Source organism: Hirundo rustica, unplaced genomic scaffold (genome assembly GCF_015227805.2).
Source record: "Hirundo rustica isolate bHirRus1 unplaced genomic scaffold, bHirRus1.pri.v3 unplaced_BUSCO_420085at7742, whole genome shotgun sequence".
NCBI classification, from domain to species: Eukaryota; Metazoa; Chordata; class Aves; order Passeriformes; family Hirundinidae; genus Hirundo; species Hirundo rustica.
The window spans coordinates 32,604-51,903 of NW_026690738.1; the positions used below are offsets into that span (position 1 = coordinate 32,604).

Sequence of the window (19,300 nt, forward strand, 5' to 3'; positions counted from 1 at the left end):
GGGCCCACAGTTCTCATGTGGGGTACACAGCACACTTACGGAGCACACAGCTCACATGTGGGGCTCACAGCTCACATTAGGGGCACACAGCTCACATGTGGGGCTCACAGCTCACATGAGGGGCACACAGCTCTCATGTGGGGCTCACAGCTCACATGTGGGGTGCACACAGCTCCATATGGGGTGCACACAGCGCACATGTGGGGTGCACACAGCTCACATGTCGGGCTCACAGCTCACTTACGGAGCACACAGCTCACATGTGGGGTGCTCACAGCACACATGTGGGGTGCACACAGCTCACATGTGGGGTGCACACAGCTCACACGTGGGGAGCTCAGCCCTCACGCTGCACACGCCTCCTCCTGTGTGCCCATCTCTCCCGCCCCGCTCCGTCTCCCCGGGCCGTGCCCGCTCACCCGTCACCTCCAGCGGCAGCAGCTCCTGCTCGTCCTCGATCCCGGCCACCACGTGGCAGCGGTAGAGCCCCGCGTCGCCGGCCCGGGCCGCCCGCAGCTGCAGCGTGGCGTTGGAGCGGTCACGGCCGTACGCCGGCAGCCACGCCCGGCCCTCGTAGGCTCTGGCCACCTTCACCGCGTCGTCCTTGGCCACCAGGATGGGCGAGTCCTCCCTCTGGCCGCCGGCCGAGCGCACCTTGCTCCATTTGACGCGCGGCGGCTCCGGGGGCGCGGAGGGGCGCAGCAGGAAGAGGCAGGGCAGGGTGATACGGGCTCGCCCAGCCCCACGCTCACCGCCCGGTGCTGCACCCGCGTGATGTGGATCGCCTTCTCCCTCGTCCTGGGAGCCTGCGGGGAGAGCGGCCGGGCTGCCACGGGGGGCTCGGACGCGGCTGGGAGGGCTGGGGGTGAGGGGGTGACGGGGGGGGAGCTGCTCCGGGCACCCCCGAGCCCCCGGGATGATTGGGATAAAGCCGTGACCCCCATGAAACAGGGAGGGGGCATCGGGGGGTGTGGGGCACCCCTGAGCCCCCGGGAGGAGCGGGAGCTGGGATGATGGATTGGGATAAAGCCGTGACCCCCATGAAACAGGGCTGGGGGCATCGGGGGTGTGGGGCACCCCTGAGCCCCCAGGAGGAGCAGGAGCTGGGATGATGGATTGGGATAAAGCCGAGACCCCCATGGAGTGGGGCTGGGGGCGTGGCAGGGTGTGGGGCACCCTGAGCCCCCCAAAAGCAGGAACGGCGATGATGGATTGGGATAAAGCTCTGCCCCCCACGGAGCGGCTGCAGCCCGACCTTGACCCCTCTGGGGCTGAGCCCCCCACTCGGGCGGGGTCCAGCCCCCCCGGGATGTCCCCGGGCTCTGCACCCGTGGGTGCCACCCTGCTCCCAGGGGACACCGGCCCGCGCTGTCCCCGCCCGCGGACGCCACCGGACCCGGGTGGCACCGGCGGAAAAAAAACCACCCCGGGGCTGCGACAGAGCGTGACAGCACCGCGAGCACCCTCTCTTCATCCTCCTCCTCCTCCTCCTCGTCCCGCACTAATCCCGCCCCAGGCTCCCAGCGCCGCCGCAAATCCCCCCGCGTCTAGGACCCCCCGGGACCCCCGGGGTGGGTCAGGGAGCAGCTGGGGGCTGCGCACAGCCGCTAATCCCCCGGGACCCTCCCCGCACCCCGAGCCAAAACCCCCGAGCTGCGGGCGGACGCAGGGCTCAGAGCCGCGGCAAATCCCGGGGGGCTCAGCTGCGCCGTGGGGAGGGGGCTGCCCGCGGGATTAAGGTTTAAGGTCTCGGATCCCGAGGCGGGGAGGGGGCGCGGTGGCCTCGGGGGGTTTCTCCCTCGCTAATCCCGAGCCCCGCCCGCGTTTTCATTCCCCGCTCAGGATTTACTGCGGCCCGGAGTTCATGACTTCTGGTTGTTCGGCCTCTAATTAGCGCCGAGCACTTACCCAGGAGGGCGATGGGGAGGAGCGAGAGCCCGAGCAGGAGCCGGCGGGCGGCATCGCCCGTCGCATGGAGCATCCTCGACCTGCGGGGACAGCGCTGCTGCCAGGCCGGGGCTCGGGGGCCGGAGGCGCCCGCAGCGGCGGGCTCCGCTCCCTCCGCCCGGGCTGAGACCGATTTGGGTGCTGGCACCGGGGCACCTGAGTGTGCCCGCCCGCGGGGACACCCCCGAGGCGCCCGGGGGTCCCGCAGCCCCCCGAGCACAAAGCTCGGCCCCACAGGAGCTCCCTCCTGCCCCTCTGCTCCGCTGGAGGGACCCTGAAGTGTCCGGGAGCCGGGGTCAGAGGGGCGTTGGGCAGGTCAGACACGGGCACCGCCTGGCTGGCTGGTGCCTGTCACTGTCACCCAGTGCCTGTCACTGTCACCCTGTGCCCACCATGACCATCACCCAGTGCCTGCCACCATCACCCAGTGCCTGTCACCCTCACCCAGTGCCTGTCACCCTCACCCAGTGCCTGCCACCGTCACCCAGTGCCTGTCACTGTTACCCTGTGCCTGTCATTGTCACCCAGTGCCTGTCACCATCACCCAGTTCCTGTCACCCAGTGCCTGCCACCATCACCCAGTGCCTGTCACCCTCACCCAGTGCTTGTCACCGTCACCCAGTGCCTGTCACCATCACCACCACCCAGTGCCTGTCACCCAGTGCCTGTCACCACCCCCCAGTTCCCGTCACCACCGCCATCCTCGGGGTGCCAGACTGGCCGGGCAGAGGCAGCGGGGGCACCACCAGCACCCCCAAACCCCGCGGTGCCGCCGCGAGCTTGAGCCAACCCCGCGTCCCCCACCCCAGACCCGGCCTGGGATCTCCTGCCCCCCGCTTCCCCGATCCCCGCCCTGCCCCAGACACGGATTCGGGGACCAGGCGGCCTTCGGGGGACACCAGGAGCCCCCCACGCCCCGAGCTGAGCCCTGCCTCATCGCCACACCCCTGGGGCTCCATTTTCCTGATGGCTCCTTCTGTCCCTTCCGTGCTTTTATGGGACTAAAATAGAAGGAAAGAGCGAAGCGGCGAGAGAAAAGGAGACCCCCCGTGTTCCGCGCTGGCAAAGGGCCTTTTCTGGGCGAGGCAAAAACGCTTTTTATCTGATTTCTTCCCAACAAAAAAGCCCTGGCAGCCCCTTTCCCCGCGGCGGCAGCTCTGTCCCCAAAGCCAGCTGCCGGGAGGTGACCCGGGACATTCCCGGGGTCAGGAATGGGCAGCGGGATGTGAGCTGGGTGCTGGTGCCTTTGCCCGGAGAAATCTCCCCGGAGCCGGAAAAGCCCAAAGCAGCCCCGGGGCTCCGAGAGCGGCTCCTCCATCCCTGCTGGGAGACGCTCCGGGAAGGAAACTCCTCCAACCCCAGCGCCAAGCTTTTCCCTTTTTCCCGGCTCCAGGGGGAGAAATGGAAATTCCTCGGCACCGTCGGGCTCGGGAGGGTCCGGCTGCTCCCGGTGGAATGTGGATTTTGAATTCCGGGGGCGTGCAGGAGCTCCCCCGGGACAAAGAGACAGCGCTGTGACCTCGGGCCAGGCACCACTGGGGACACTGGGATGGGGACACTGGGATGGGATGGGATGGGATGGGATAATGGGATGGGATGGGGTGGGATGGGATGGGATGGGATAATGGGATGGGATGGGGTGGGATGGGATGGGATGGGATAGGATGGGATGGGATGGGATGGGATGGGATGGGATGGGATGGGATGGGATGGGATGGGATGGGATGGGATGGGATCCATGGGATGGGATGGGGTGGGATGGGATGGGATGGGGTGGGATGGGATGGGGTGGGGTGGGGTGGGGTGGGATCTGTGGGATGGGATCCATGGGATGGCATGGGATGGGGTGGATGGATGGGGGTCCCTGACCCCTCCCCGGTGGGCGCTGCTGGGGCTCGGGTTTTGGGGTGACACTGCTGAGCCGCCGCCTTCCCTGACATCACCATTCCCGCAGGATCTGCTTCCGCAGCAGGAAGAGCGGGAAAGGCCGGCCGGCAGCACCTGGGAAAGCTCAAAGTCCCCAAGGTCCCTCCGCAGCAGGGACAGGACGCGCCCTGCTGCCCTGGGGACGCCCGCTGTCACCTTGGCTCGGGCAGCGGCCGCTCCCCAGGGCTCCGCTCCTGCCCCCGCCCGTTCCGCACCCTCCGGCCCGAGCCCGAGCCCCGGGAAGGTGCTGAGCCAGCGGGAAGTTTCTCCGGGGTCGGGACGAGCGGCACGGGAAGCTCCAGCCCTGCCAGGGCCCCGCTCGCGGTGTCCCCTGGCCATGTCCCCAGAGCCGGGCGGCGTCCCCGGGATGGATCCCTGATCCCAGGATGGATCCAGCAGGGATTGAGGCAGCCCCGGGGTGGCACGGCCACATCCTGACCCTGCTGTACCCCCGGGATGGATCCCGGGATGGATCCCGGATCCCAGGGCAGGATCCGGCAGGGACTGAGGCAGCCCCGGGGTGGCACGGCAGGGTCAGGATGTGGCTGTGTCACCGGGATGGATCCCGGGATGGATCCCGGATCCCGGGATGGATCCAGCAGGGATTGAGGCAGCCCCGGGCTGGCACGGCAGGGTCAGGATGTGGCTGTGTCACCGGGATGGATCCCGGGGTGGATCCCGGGCCCCAGGCCGGATCCAGCGGCGATTCCCGGTGGAAGCCGCCGCCGGCTGGGCCATGCGGGTGACACGGCGCAGCGCCCGGTGGTGACAGCAGAGCTCGGAGAGTGGCACCGGCGTGGCGAGGTGACGGGGGTGGCCGGGCCACCAGGGCCACCAGGGCCACCAGGGCCAGCAGGGCCCGGGCTCCACAGCGGGGTGTCCCCGCAGCCCCGGCGGTGTCACCGTGACGTCCCCAAGGCCACGTGGCTCGGCCCCCTCGGGGACAAGAGAAATCTAAAATAACGCCGGTGCAAAACGCCCCCCCGAGCCCCCCCCCCCGACACCCGGGCGAACATTCTCACATCTGTCACTAGCTGTCACCTCATGAATAATTCATCCCGCTCATGAATATGCAAATCCGGGGATGGCGATTAGCTCCAGCTGAAACGGAGCTTAATTCCGCACGGGCCGCCGGGACCACCCGGTCAGTTTGGGGGTCACCTGTCCCCCCCCGGCCTGCCCCGAGCCTGGGGGATGGCGGGATCCGCGCGGAGCACAGGGGACCTTTGGGACACGGCGGGACGGAGGTGGCACTGCCACCCCACCCGGGCACCCCGGAGCCGGCGGGACCCCGGCGCCCTCCTGGCGGTGCCACCGGCTGTCCCCACGACCTCTGCTGTCCCCGCGGGTCACTCCGGCCAGCCGTGCCACCAACGCTGCGCGACATCCCCGTGCCCACCCCACCTCGTGTCCCCCCCCCCCCCCGCTCCTCTCTCCGTCGCCGCTGCCACCCCGGGGGCCGCTCCTGCGCCCCCCACCCCTAACCCCCAGCACCCCCGAGCGCCTCCCCACAGCACCCACCTCCCTCCCAGCTCGGCGGGGCGCCCGGCGGGGCGCGGGGGTGTCCTGCGGGGTGTCCCCGGCTGCCCCCCGCCTGTCCCCCGCCTGTCCCCCGCCTGTCCCCGGGCTGCGCGGCCGCCGCAGGAGCCCGGCGGCGGGGCCGGCTCCGCGTCCCCCTCCTCTCTGCCCACAACAAAGGAATTCTGCAAACCTCGCTGCCGTCACATCTCACAGGCAACGTGACGCTCCCCGCTCCCCCCAGCCCTGCCGGAATAAATTAGCACCTCGGGAAGCTGCGATCCCGTCCAATGCGGGCCCTTTGCCGGGTGCGATTTTTATTAGGCAGACAGTCTGCAGCCTTTATTTTAGAATTTGCTCATCTTCTTTTTTTTTTTTTTTTTTTTTTTTTTAATGTATTTATTTCGGTTTTTGGGGGGTGATTTTATTTTTTTCCCCCCCCCCGCTTTCTGCCTCTCCCCGGCCAAGCCCCAAGCGCCGCGGGAGCCCCGGAGCCGGAGCAGCATCGCTGTGACCCTCGGTGACATCGCCAGCCCTGCCGCCGGCCCGGCCACACGCTGCCAGTGACACCCAAAACCGGGAGGAGAGCCCCGGGCCGGTGGGCCTGGCACCGCTGGCACCGCTGGCACCGCTGGCACCGCTGGCACCGCTGTCCCACCGGTTCTGGGGTTTGCCGAGCCCTGATCCACACCCACGTCCGTCCATCCCTGTGTCCGTCCATCCCTGTGTCCGTCCATCCCTGTGTCCATCCATCCATCCATCCATCCATCCATCCATCCATCCATCCATCCATCCATCCATCCATCCATCCCTGTGTCCGTCCATCCCTGTGTCCGTCCATCCCTGTGTCTGTCCATCCATCCATGGATCCATTGATCCATCATCCATCCATCCATCCGTCCCTGTGTCCATCCATGAATCCGTGGATCCATCCATCCATGGATCCATCCATCCAACCCACCCATCCGTCCATCCCGGTTTCTCCACGCTGTGTCCCCGTGCTGGGGACATCCCGCCCGTGGCACTGCGTGCCTGGCACTCTGTCCCCGTGCCGGGGACATTCCCGGCTCCCGCCCCGCCGGGGAGCCGCCAGTGTCACCAGCGAGGGACTGGGTGGCCCAGGCGCATGGCACCGCAGGGAGGTGACTCTCTGGTGGCACCCACGGCTGTCCTGCCACCCCTGGCCACCTCTGCGTGCCCTCCCACTGTCCCCAGCCGTGTCCCACTGTCCCCAGCCGTGTCCCACTGTCCTGGTGTCCCCGCAACGCCGGTGGCCACGCCCCCATTGTCCGGCTGTCCCAGTGCCCCTGGTCCCCGCAGCGTCCCCTCCAGCCCCACACCTGTCCCCTCAGTGTCCCCGGCGCCTCCCCCCCGCCAGGGCCACCCCGGCCACCCGCAGTGTCCCCTCACACCGAGTGTCCCCCGTCCCCGCTGCGTCTCCGGCCCGGATCTGCCCCGCTCCTGCCACGGCCGTGCCCGTGTCACGGTTCTGGTGTCACCGTCCCCGCCACCGCCACCGGGACCCGCGGGCCCAGCCCGGATCCAGCCCGGATCCAGCCCGGATCCAGCCCGGATCCAGCCCGGATCCATCCCGCTCCTGCCGCTGTCGCTGCCGCTGTCGCTGCCGGTGTCACCGCCCCCACGCCGGTGCCCGCAGCGCTGCCGGTGTCACCGTCCCCATCCCCGCCACCGGGCCCCGCATTCCCGCAGCCCCCGCAGCTCCGCCGCGTCCCCAGCGCGGACCCAACCCTCTGCCGCCGCAGCGCTGCCGGTACCGGTACCGGTACCGCTGTGCCCGTCCCCATCCCCGGCACCGGGCCCCCCGGCGCGGATCCGTCCCGCTCCTGCCGGTGCCGGTGCCGGTGCCGCACGTACCTGCTCCGTGCTCAGGGCGCGCCGGGACTCATCGCCTCCGGTAGATCCGAGCACCCCCGCCGGCACCGGCGGCTTAAAAAGCGAAGCTCGGAGAGGGGGGCAGCGGGCCGGGGCCCCCCCGGAGGGGGCCGAGCCGGGCCGGGCCGGGCCAATCGCGGCTGGCGGCGGGCGCGGCCCCCCCTCCCTCCCCTCCCCTCCCTCCCCTCCCTCCCCTCCCCGCCGGTGCCGCCGGTGCCGCCCGCCCGCACCTGCCCGCAGCGGCGGAGAACCCGCGCCCGCTCCGCGCTGCCCGGCGCAGGGCGAGGGGCGGCCGCGCATGCGCCGCCTCCACCCCCCAGCCCCCCAAAAAAACCACCCCAACCCCCCCCCCACCTCCTGACACCCCCAAAAATCCGGGGGTGTCCCCTCCGCACGGAGCGGGGCCGCTCCTGCGCCCCCCCAGCGCGGAAATGGGGAGGGGGCTGGGGAGGGGTCCCTCAGAGGATGTGGGGGGGGGGGGTGTCGCTGTGAGGGAGGCCGGAAAAATCCCACAAAGGGATTTTTTGGGGTGTTTTCTAACGAGGGGAGCACCCTTTCGGGCCCCCCCGCACCCCGAAATTCCCTTTGAGCCAACCAGGGCCCAACCCCAGGGTCCTGGGGCCGGAACGGGGTGCGGGGGGGGGGGCTGGAGGATGCTGTGGGCGGGAAAAGACTTCAAACCCCCCCCAAAAAATGAGTGAGACTCCCCACAGAGCTGAGCTACGAGAAAAGGGGGGAAGAAATGCATCCCTGAGCATTGGGGTGGGTGTTTTCGGGGGTGGGCGGGGGGTCACCTTCCCGCCGGTGACAGAAGAATGCCAGCCTGTGTCTCCCGCCACTTGGCAGCGGAAGAAGAGGATCCCCCCCGCCCCTGCCCGCCCCTCCCGGTGCGGGATGGATCCGTGGAAACCCGAGAGCAAAGTTCTCATTTCCGACTCCATTGTGCCCGACTTTCCGTGGCGTTTCCTGCCTTTTGTGAGCCCCCCCTGCTCCCGCACAATCCCGGCGCTGCCGGCGCACAGAGCTCCTCTGTTCCCCGCTTCAGGCGGCTGCAGCTGGCGGGCCCGGCCCCTTGGAGGTGCCCGAGCCTGGGGGACGGGGCTCGGGGGTCGCGCTTTGCCGAGGGGAATGAGGGAGAGGGTCCCCGGGGGTTTGGTGTCCCGGCTTCGTCCCGATCCCGGAGCGTCCGGACGCCCCGCGGGTCTTCGGAGAGGGCACCCTGGGGTGGTTTTTGGGGGTTGTGGGGAGGAGGGTGTGGCTGCTGCTGGGACAGGATGGTCCAGGAGGGATCCGTGGGGTGGGGCCGGGTCCGAAATCCTCACCTGGGCACCCTCTGAATGCGCTCGCTGCTCCTCACCGCACCTGCAGCCCCCAAATCCTTCCTCCTGCATCCCCAAACCCTTCCTCCTGCAGCCCTAAATCCTTCACCTGCATCCCCCAAATCCTCTTGCAGCCCCAAACCCTTCCTCCTGCATCCCCAAACCCTTCACCTGCAGCCCCCAAATCCTTCACCTGCAGCCCCAAATCTTCCTGCATCCCCAAGTCCTTCACCTGCATCCCCAAACCCTTCACCTACATCCCCAAATCCTTCACCTGCATCCCCAAACCCTTCACCTACATCCCCAAATCCTTCACCTGCAGCCCCAAACCCTTCACCTGCAGCCCCAAATCCTTCACCTGCATCCCCAAACCCTTCCTCCTGCATCCCCAAATCCTTCACCTGCATCCCCAAACCCTTCACCTGCAGCCCCAAACCCTTCACCTGCAGCCCCAAATCCTTCCTCCTGCTCCTCACCTTTCCTAAATCCCCACTGGGGATCCGGCAGCGTGCGCGGATCAGGGATCAGGTGGGCTCGTCCCGGATTCCCGGTGGGAATGTTGGGTCACCCCAGCACCTCCCGCGTGTCACCCATCCCAAAAATCTCCAGCACAGCAGCTCGCAGCCTGACCCCGAGCCTCCCACAGGCCCCAGAGCCTCTCGGGGACTCCAAGGCGAGGGAAGGGGACACCGGGACACCGGGGGTGCGTCACCGGCCGTGGCTCTGTGGCACAGGAAGGTGCTGGCGGTGGCCGAGCCGAGCTCTGGCCTCGGGTGGAGATGAATGTCACAGCGGCCACCCTCTGGCATGGCTCGAGGACAGGGGTGCCACCAACGCCCGTCCCCGCTGTCCCCGGCAGCTGCTCCGAGCTCAGGGACGCGCCGGGGACCAGCGATGGCATCTCCAGCTCCTCCGCTGGCACCAGGTTGGCGTCCCTGCAGCTGGGAGGTGACACCAGTGGTGTCATCGCCCTCTGAGCCCAGCACCCTGCCGGGGGCGGCAGAGGAGCGGTGTCCCTGTGTCCCTGTGTCCGAGTGTCCCTGTGTCCCTGTGTCCGAGTGTCCCTGTGTCCCTGTGTCCCTGTGTCCCTGCGTCCCTGTGTCCCTGTGTCCCTGTGTCCCTGCGTCCCTGTGTCCCTGTGTCCCTGTGTCAGAGTGTCCGTGTGTCCCCGTGTCCATGTGTCCGAGTGTCCCTGTGTCCTTGTGTCCCTGCGTCCCTGTGTCTGAGTGTCCCTGTGTCCCTGTGTCCGTGTGTCCCCGTGTCCCCGTGTCCCTGTGTCCCTGTGTCCCTGTGTCCCTGTGTCCCCGTGTCCCTGTGTCCCCGTGTCCCTGTGTCACCAGCCTCGCCCAGGGTGGGGTCCCCGCGCCCCTCCAGCCCCACATCCCTCACCCCCAGAGCCCCGAGCTGCTCCCGCGGGGCAGCACCGACTGTCACCGCGCCACCCGCTGTCACCGCGCCACCCGCTGTCACCGTGTCCCCACAGCCCAGGCGGCCCCGGCACAGCGCGGTCGGGGTCACCTGAGCCCACCCTTGGGTGCCGCTCCCGGGCCCCACACCCGGCCGGGTCTGCGCGGGCTCCGCGCGGCTTTTTGAGCCCGAACCGCCGCGATTCTGGCGAGACGCTGCAGCGGCGTTGCCGTGACGACCCTCCGCAGTTCCCATGCGGAGATGTTTTCCTTTGTTGTGACAGGGACGCGGGGAGCGCTCGGGGCGCGGTGGCAGCGCCGGGGGGCTCCCGCTGCCGGGGACGGGGCACGCCACCGCCCACGGGGACCCCACGGCGGCTCGGCCGTGGGGCTGAGGAGGGGTCCCCGCTGCTGCAGCGGCGCCCTGGTTTGTCCCCGACCCCCAGGGGACAGGCGACACGCGTTCGGCGGGTCTCAGCCGGGTCTTGCTGCTCTGTCACAGCGGAGCGGTGACACGGCCGAGCCGCGGGTGGGGACAGCGCTGGGGACCGGGGTCGTGTGGCGGCCAGAGCCGAAGCGGGCGGGTGGCGCGGCCGGGAGCCCCCGGCCCGCTCGGCTCCGGGGTGGCGGCGCCGTGACCGGGGTGTCCCGAGCCCCGCCGGGCGCAGAGGGAGCCCGGGGGTCCCGGGAGCGCGGGGCGCTGTCCCCGCACGGCCGCGGGGGGCTCGGGGGCCGGACCCCGTCCCGAGCCCCGCGGAGCCGCTTGTTATTCCGCTCAGGTCCGCGGGCGGCTGATGGAGCCCGTTCCAGGAGAGCTGCCACATTCAGCAGCGCCGCGGCTCATTAGCGCGGCCGCAGCTGGGGCCGGCGCCCGGGGCACGGGCACGGACGGACGGACGGAGGGACAGACGGACGGACGGACGGAGGATCCGTGGCCGGGGAGAACCGCGGCTCGGCCCTGGCGGGGCTGGGGAGGGGACAGCGGGGAGCCCGGGCGGTGGAAGCTCCCTGTGCCGCCCGTGTCCCCTCACCCGGGACCGGGGGGGACAGGCAGGGAGGGGACGCGAGGGGACACGGCCGATGGTGGCCCCGGCCAGGCCCAGCGCCCCTCCGAGCCCACCGGCGCCGAGCGTGGATTTGATTTGCGGTTTCCATGGAAACTGCCTCCTTCCCTTCCCCCTTCCCGCAGCCGGACCCGCTCCTTCCCCTCGGGCAGCGCCCGCACCTGGGACACGGGGGGACACAGGGGGACACGGGGGGGACACGGGAGAGACACGGGAGGGGACATGGGAGGGGACACGGAGGGGACACGGAGGGGACACGGGGGAAACAGGGGGGGGACACAGAGGGGACACGGAGGGGACACGGCAATCCCCGCGGTGCCGATGCCACCAGCTCACCCCTGTGTGTGATTTCGGGCGATCCGGGCCGGCACGGGCCACGGGGGACACCGGGCCGGGCCACGCTCAGCGGCGGGGCTGGCAGCACTCCGCGCTGGCTCATTAACCAGGGCGCTAATTGTCCCCGTGCGGGGACGCCGGGCGGCATCCGCGGTCAGCAGAGCCGAGCTCACGGAGGGCACACGCCACCCTCGCACCTGCTCCCAGCGCCGTGACGCGTGCCCGGCGCTCACGGTGCGGTGACACCCTCGGGGACACTGCAGCGACCCCGGTGCCCCCTCAGCCCTGAGCCGGTTTGCGGCTCAAACCCGGCCTTATCATAAATTAATGACAATTATATCATTTACCCGTCCCCTCCCAGCCCAGGGCCGCCCCGCCCCGCTCCCCCCGAGGTGCCACCGCGTTGTCGCCTGGCGTGAATTGCACAAGGACACCTGGCAGTGCCAAACGCTCCCCGAGCCCCCGTCCCGTGCGCTCGGGGGGATTCTGATGAACGAATAACACGAGGCGCGGAGAACCGGCAGAGCCCCGTGCGCGCCCCGGCCTCTGCACGGAACCGGAAATCGGTGGGCACGGAGTAATTAACGGCTAATTAAGGGCACAAGAGCGGCTCCTTCTGGCTGAAGATCCCGGGGCTGGGGGGATGCATCCCGGTTCCGCAGGGATGGAGGGGTCGGGGGTCACAGAGGGGCTCAGGGGGTCACAGAGGGCTCAGGGGGTCACAGGGGGCTCGGGGGTCACAGAGGGTTCGGGGGTCCCCGGGATGCTCCCGGTTCTCCAGCACTGGAGCCCTCGGGGGTCCCCGGGATGAGGAGGGGGCGCTGCCGGCGGGAGGTGACGCGCACGGCGGTGGCAGCAGCGGCGGCTCTGTCCCCAGACGCGCAATTAGCCCGGGGGCAAACGAGGCTCCTGCGGTTTTTGACCCAATTTCTCAGGCGAAACTCGACGGGGAAGGAGGGGAGGGAGGAGGAGGAGGAGGAGGAAGGCAGAGCCGGTCACGCGTGCACCGCTGCGTCGCGTGTCCCCGCGGGTGTGCGCACAGGCGTGTGACACGTGTGACATGTGTGACATGTGCGTGCGGGCGGCGGCAGCGTGTCCCCAGCCGGGACCGAGCCCTGGGGCAGCGCGGGGATGGGGACAGGGACGAGGATGGGGATGGGGATGAGGATGAGGATGGGGACGGGGACAGGAATGAGGACGAGGATGAAGACGAGGATGAGGATGAGGATGGGGATGAGAATGGGGACAGGGACGAGGATGGGGATGGGGACGGGGATGAGGACGAGGATGAAGATGAGGATGAGGATGAGGATGAGGATAAGGACGAGGATGAGAATGGGGACGGGGATGAGGTTGAGGACGAGGATGAGGATGAAGATGAGGATGGGGATGAGGATGAGGATGGGGACAGGAATGAGGATGATGACGAGGATGAGGATGGGGACGGGGACGAGGAGGGGGCGGTGGGCTGGCAGCTGGCTCCGGGTTTATTTTTGCCGGTGACTGAGCTGGGGCGGCCTCGGGGCGGCCGCCGTGACTCAGCCGGCACCGGGAGCGCTGCAGGGATGAGCAGGGATTCGGGGATGAGCAGGGATTCGGGGATGCTGAGCCGAGCAGGGCTGAGCAGGGAGGTGAGGGGATGCAGGGACACGGGGATGCAGGGATGCAGGGATGAGCAGAAATGCAGGGATGAGCAGAAATGCAGGGCTGAGCAGGGAGGTGCAGCACTGCCGGGCTGTGGAAGGATCCTGCAGGGGTTCAGGGATGCGGGGATCAGCAGGGACACGCAGCGATGAGCAGGGATGTGTGGGGATGCAGAGGTTTGCAGGGATGCTGGGATGCAGGTATATGCAGGGCTGCAGGGATTTAGGGATGCTCAGGGATGCACGGATTCAGGGATACACAGGGTTTCAGGGCTGTGCAGGGTTTCAGGGATGCAGGAATGCGGGGATCCCTCCCACCCCGCACTCCTTCCCTCTCCCTCTCCCCGGTGCCGGGCGGAGGCGTTCGCGGGGGGGGAACGCGGTGGGAGGGGGCGGCGGGGCTGGACCGGGGCTGGGGGACACGGAGGGGCTCCTGTGGCACACGGGTGGCACAGAGGGCACACGGGTGGCACACGGGGACACGCAGCCGCCGTCCCGCGGTCCCGCGCTGCCGAGGGCGGTACCGGACACCGGGAACGGGGCGGCGGCTCCGCCTCTTCCTGCGGCGGGCGGTGAGTGCGGGGCGGCCGCGGAGCGACCGGGACGGGACTGGGGAGCAGCCCCGGGGGTCCCCGGTGCTGGGCAGGGGTCCCCGGTGCTGTTTTGGGTGTCCCCTTTCCCCCCACGTGTCCCCGGCGCTGTTTTAGGTGTCTCTTTCCCCCCAGGTGTCCCTAGCGCTGTTTTGGGTGTCCCCAATTCTGCTCTGGGTGTCCCCAGCGCTGTTCTCGGTGTTCCCAGCGCTGTTCTCGGCGTCCCCAGCTCTGTTCTCGGTGTCCCCAGCTCTGTTCTCGGTGTCCCCGGCTCTGCTCTGGGTGTCCCCGCCGTGCCCCTCCCTGACCGCGTCTCTCCGCAGGCAGCGATGCCCCTGGAGCCCCTGGTCTGTGCCGACACCGCCACGCGGTGAGTCCGGGCCCCAGCCACCCGCTGCCACCCGCTGCCACCCGCTGCCACCCGCTGTCACCCACTGTCACCCCCTGTCACCCGCTGTCACCCGCTGTCACCCACTGTCACCCACTGTCACCCCCTGTTACCCGCTGTCCCCTGTCCCTGATGTCCCCAGGGTTGGTGCCCCTGTTCCCCCCTGTCCCCTGTCACCCCCTGTCCCTCCCTGTCCCCTGTCCCCCTGTCCCCTCAGGGTGAGTCTGTCCCCCCCTGTCCCATGTCACCCCCTGTCCCTCCCTGTCCCCTGTCCCCCCCTGTCCCCTGTCCCCCCGTCCCCTCAGGGTGAGTCTGTCCCCCCTGTCCCCCCCCTGTCCCCCCGTCCCCTCAGGGTGAGTCTGTCCCCCCTGTCCCCGCCCTGTCCCCCCTGTCCCCCCCTGTCCCTCCCCGTCCCCTCAGGGTGAGTCTGTCCCCCCTGTCCCCCCCTGTCCCCCGTCCCCGCAGGGTGAGCTCCGTGCTGAACCGGGACGTGAAGCACTTTGGCAAGCAGCACCTGTTCGATGGCAGCGAGGAGACCTGCTGGAACTCGGACCAGGTGCGGGGACAGCGAGGGGACGCGGCGCCCGCGCCCCGCCCGCGCCCCGTGACACCGCTGTCCCCGCGCAGGGCGCGTCCCAGTGGGTCACCCTGTGCTTCCCCCGGCCCGTCAGGGTCTCGCAGCTCCACGTCCAGTTCCAGGGGGGATTTTCCAGCCGGCTGTGCACGCTGGAAGGTGAGGAGCGCCGGGACCGCGGGGCCCTGCCTCGGTGTACCCGCAGCAGGGCGTGAGAGGGAGGCTCGGAGCCGTGTACCAGGGAGTGCCGAACCCCGGGAGGGCTTCGGGAGCGCCTGGAGCTGATCCATGGGGGACAAAGGGGAGCTGGGAGCCAGGGAAGGATCTGGGACAGCACCTGGGAGCGCCTGGAGCTGATCCATGGGGGATAAAGGGGAGCTGGGATCCTCTGGGTGCTGCTGGGATCCTCTGGGTGCTGCTGGGAGCCAGGGAAGATTTTGGGACAGCACCTGGGAGCACCTGGAGCAGATCCATGGGGGAATAAAGGGGAGCTGGGATCCTCTGGGTGCTGCTGGGATCCTCTGGGAGCTGCTGGGATCCAGGGAAGAATCTGGGATAGAACCTGGGAACACCTGGAGCAGATCCATGAGGGAATCAAGAGGGGCTGGGATCCTCTGGGTGCTGCAGGGAGCCAGGGAAGAATCTGGGACAGGACCTGGAGCAGATCCATGGGGGATAAAGGGGAGCTGGGATCCTCTGGGAGCTGCTGGGATCCTCTGGGAGCTGCTGGGAGCCAGGGGAGATTTTGGGACAGCACCTGGGAGCACCTGGAGCAGATCCACGGGGGAACAAAAGGGAGCTGGGATCCTCTGGGTGCTGCTGGGATCCTCTGGGTGCTGCTGGGAGCCAGGGAAGGATCTGGGATAGAACCTCGGAACACCTGGAGCAGATCCATGGGGGAACAAAAGGGAGCTGGGATCCTCTGGGTGCTGCTGGGATCCTCTGGGAGCTGCTGGGAGCCAGGGAAGATTTTGGGATAGAACCTGGGAGCACCTGGAGCAGATCCATGGGGGGATAAAGGGGAGCTGGGATCCTCTGGGTGCTGCTGGGATCCTCTGGGTGCTGCTGGGAGCCAGGGGTGATTTTGGGACAGCACCTGGAAGCTCCTGGGAGCAGCTGAGGCTCCCTCCTGGCCCTCCCCAGGCTGCAGAACGGGTGAGGAACTGGTGAAGATATCGGAGCTGTACCCCCAGGACAGCCACGCCATGCAAATATCCTTTCCCGGGATGGTGACGGGTGCGGAGATTGGGGGAATTTTTCTGGGAGTTTGCTGCTGGGGGCGGGTCTGGCCTCCCAAATCCCAGCGTCGTTCCTTCACCGGGAGCCGCACAGATTCCAGGTGGAGGAGACGGTGCTGGATAAGCTGAAGATCACCTTTGGGAGCAGCACGGATTTCTTCGGGAGGATCGTGGTTTATCACCTGGGGGTGCTGGGGGAGAGGCTCTAGGGGGGACCCCGGGCTGTCCCCACCCCTGGGGGCTCCGAGGACCCCGTGAGGGGCGTCCCTGTCCCCGGAGGTGACACCTGGACACCTGTGACGGGATCAATAAATGACATTCCTGCTCCTTCCGGGCTGCTCCCGGGAACGAGCCCTCGGGGAGGGGGAAACGTCCCCCTCGGGGTGGCATCGGCGCGTTCCCACCGCCGGGATCCCGAGGGATTCTCCCTCCTGGCTGTGAGCAGGGAGGGCCCGGCGGCTCCGGCAGCTTCCCTTCCCAAAGGGACGGCTCCGCACAGCAATTCCAGAAAATTCCACCCGCTTTCCCTCGCGGCTGCCCAAAAACTGGGATTAGGACGGGATTGGGATGGGATTGGGACGGGATTGGGATGGGATTGGGATGGGATTGGGATGGGATTGGGATGGGATTGGGATGGGATTGGGATGGGATTGGGACGGGATTGGGATGGGATTGGGACGGGATTGGGATGGGATTGGGACGGGATTGGGATGGGATGGGATTGGGATGGGATTGGGATGGGATTGGGATGGGATTGGGACGGGATTGGGATGGGATTGGGATGGGATTGGGACGGGATTGGGATGGGATTGGGATGGGATTGGGATGGGATTGGGATGGGATTGGGATGGGATTGGGACGGGATTGGGATGGGATTGGGATGGGATTGGGATGGGATTGGGATGGGATTGGGATGGGATTGGGACGGGATTGGGATGGGATTGGGACGGGATTGGGATGGGATTGGGATGGGATTGGGGCGGGCTGAGGCAGCACACGGGGCTCCACAGAGTTTAATTGCAATAAAAGTTTACTTCCGACGGAGAACGCGGAGCAGCAGAGCCCAGCCAGGGCTGGGATGAGCGTGCCTGGGTTTCTGGGAGAGGCTGGCATCCCGGGAGCGCAGGAATTCCCGGGCTGCTCCGTGCCTGGAGCCTCTGCCAGGCTGGGATGAGACCCCGGGAGGAGCTGGAGCCTCACTTCTTCCTCTTCTTGTTCTGGAACAGCTTCAGGATGTGATTCTCGATGACCTGTTGGACTGAGGCAGGAAGAGGCTGGGCTTCGGGGACGCTGCTCTGGGAAGGATCTGGCCACTGTTCTCCCAGTTTTCTGAGGGGAGAATCCCTGCTTTCTGTGGGAAAATCCCCATTTTCTGAGGGGAATCCCAACTTTCTGAGGGAAAACCCTTGTTTTCTCGTGGGGAAACCCGTGTTTTCTGATGCAAACCCGTATTTTCTGAGGCAAAATCCCCATTTTCTGAGGGGGAAATCCCAGTTTCCTGAGGAGAAAATCCCCATTTCCTGAGGGGAAATCACAGTTTCCTGAAGGGAAAAATCCCCATTTTCTGAGGGGGAAATCCGAGTTTCCTGAGGAGAAAATCCCCATTTTCTGAGGAGAAAATCCCCATTTTCTGAGGGGAAAATCTCAGTTTCCTGAGGGGAAAATCCCAAGTTTTCTGAGGAGAAAATCCCCGTTTCCTGAAGGGAAAATCCCCATTCTCTGAGGGGAAAATCCCCATTTTCTGAGGAGAAAATCCCCATTTTCTGAGGGGAAAATCCCCGTTTTCTGAGGGGAAAATCCCCATTTCCTGAGGGGGAAATCCCCATTTCCTGAGGGGAAAATCCCCGTTTTCTGAGGGGAAAATCCCCGTTTCCTGGCGGGGAGGGCACACTTGCCTTTCTTGTGTCCCAAGGCCACGGCCAGGTCCATGGGGGTGTATCCCGAATCCGCCTCCTCCGTCAGGTCAGCGCCGCAAGCTGCGGTTCAGGAATGGGGAAAAGAGGCACAGGAAAAGGTGCAAAATTCCAAAAATCCCCCCGGGGCCCATCCACCCAGGCCCCAGGGGCATCCCTGAGGGCCGAATTAAAACCTTTAGAAAAAGCAAGACATGCAAATCCACGCAGACAGCGGGAGGAAATGCTGAGCTTGGTTTTAAATAAGAATTTTTTTTTTTTTAAGCGCCTCAAGCAAATAAGAGCCTGAATCAGCTGGTAAGAAAAGGACCTAAAACCTGAAGTTCAGTAGCCTTTTTGCAAAGATAGTCAAGTTCTAGTCACAACAACAAAAACAAACAAACAAAAAAAATTAAAAATGCAGCCTTGCTAAAGATTCCCAGATGGAACAGACAGAGCTGCAGGCGTGGAATTTGTGTCAGAAATTACAAATATCTCCACACATCAGTCTTAGCTTAGGACAGGCCCAGCAAGAGAGCAGGAAATCCGTGTTTAAGCCCGACTGGCTAAAACCAGAATTAAAAACGCACCGCTCTGAGGATGCCAGCGAGCTTGGGGGATTTTCACCAGGCAATAAAGGACTTCCACCCCTTCCCAGAGAAGTGGGCAGGGCAGCAGCAATTCCAGCAGGTGGGAGCAGGGATTTGGGGTTTTTGGGGGTTTTTTTGGCCTTACCCAGCAGGGCCTCCACACACTTGACGTGGTTCCCGCGCACGGCGTAGAGCAGGGGGGTGCCCCCGTTCTGTGGGGTGGGCAAGGGGGGAAACGTCACTGCTGAGCTGCTGCTGCAGCGCTGCTGAGCTGCTGAGCTCACACAGCTCCTGCCGAGCTCACACAGCTCCTGCTGCATCGCTGCATCACTCCTGCTGCATCCCTGCTGAGCTCACACAGCTCCTGCTGCATCACTGCTGAGCTCACACAGCTCCTGCCGAGCTCACACAGCTCCTGCTGCATTGCTGCCGAGCTCACACAGCTCCTGCTGCTTCCCCTGGCCCTCAGGAGCTCCCTGACCCGCGGGATCCCATTGCAGCCTCTCCCAGCTCCACACTGGGATTCACTGGGATCCCATTGCAGCCTCTCCCAGCTCCACACTGGGATTCACTGGGATCCCATTGCAGCCTCTCCCAGCTCCAGGCTGCTGTCCCCTGGCCATGCTGGTGGCACTGGGGAGCTTTGTCCTGGTGTCCCTGATGTCCCTGGTATCCCCAATGTCCTTTATGTCCCTGCTGCCCCTGCTGTCCCAGTGTCCCCGCGGCCCCAGTATCCCCAGTATCTCCATTATCCCAGTATCCCCATTATCCCAGTATCCCACGGCTGTGCTTGTTCCTCACCCAGTCGTAGGTGTTGATGTCCACGTCCCTGCGCAGCAGCAGCATGACGATGTTGGTGTACCCGCCCATGCTGGCCCATCCCCAGTATCCCAGTATCCCATTATCCCATTATCCCAGTATCCCATTATCCCATTATCCCATTATCCCAGTATCCCAGTATCCCAGTATCCCATTA

General features: G+C 66.6%; 3 protein-coding genes across 6 annotated transcripts; 1 reads left to right on the forward strand and 2 right to left on the reverse strand.

Annotated features, from left to right (window-relative positions):
- Positions 1-300: 300 nt before the first annotated feature.
- On the reverse strand, positions 301-7,377 carry LOC120748356 (neurocan core protein-like). The gene is made up of 3 exons (XM_040054493.1): positions 7,267-7,377; positions 1,909-1,988; positions 301-806 (listed from the first exon to the last, which is right to left on the reverse strand). The coding sequence occupies exons 2-3, from the start codon at positions 1,979-1,981 to the stop codon at positions 301-303; spliced, it is 579 nt and encodes a 192-aa protein (XP_039910427.1). The 5' UTR covers positions 1,982-1,988; positions 7,267-7,377.
- Positions 7,378-11,955: 4,578 nt separating this feature from the next.
- NR2C2AP (nuclear receptor 2C2 associated protein) lies at positions 11,956-16,169 on the forward strand. 4 transcript variants are annotated; one of them, XM_058419179.1, is made up of 6 exons: positions 11,956-11,975; positions 13,966-14,012; positions 14,496-14,586; positions 14,658-14,763; positions 15,748-15,815; positions 15,935-16,169. In XM_058419179.1, the coding sequence occupies exons 2-6, from the start codon at positions 13,972-13,974 to the stop codon at positions 16,049-16,051; spliced, it is 423 nt and encodes a 140-aa protein (XP_058275162.1). In that variant the 5' UTR covers positions 11,956-11,975; positions 13,966-13,971; the 3' UTR covers positions 16,052-16,169. The 4 variants fall into 4 exon arrangements, with proteins under 4 accessions (XP_058275162.1, XP_039910424.1, XP_039910425.1 ...); XM_040054490.2 differs by lacking the exon at positions 11,956-11,975 and adding an exon at positions 12,950-13,027 and having other exon boundaries at positions 13,965-14,012; XM_040054491.2 differs by lacking the exon at positions 11,956-11,975 and adding an exon at positions 13,233-13,253.
- Positions 16,170-16,854: 685 nt separating this feature from the next.
- Positions 16,855-19,195, reverse strand: LOC120748357 (DNA-binding protein RFXANK-like). The gene is made up of 4 exons (XM_058419181.1): positions 19,126-19,195; positions 18,470-18,536; positions 17,738-17,818; positions 16,855-17,193 (listed from the first exon to the last, which is right to left on the reverse strand). Exons 1-4 carry the CDS (start codon positions 19,192-19,194, stop codon positions 17,039-17,041), a joined length of 372 nt encoding a protein of 123 aa, XP_058275164.1. The 5' UTR covers position 19,195; the 3' UTR covers positions 16,855-17,038.
- Positions 19,196-19,300: the final 105 nt, after the last annotated feature.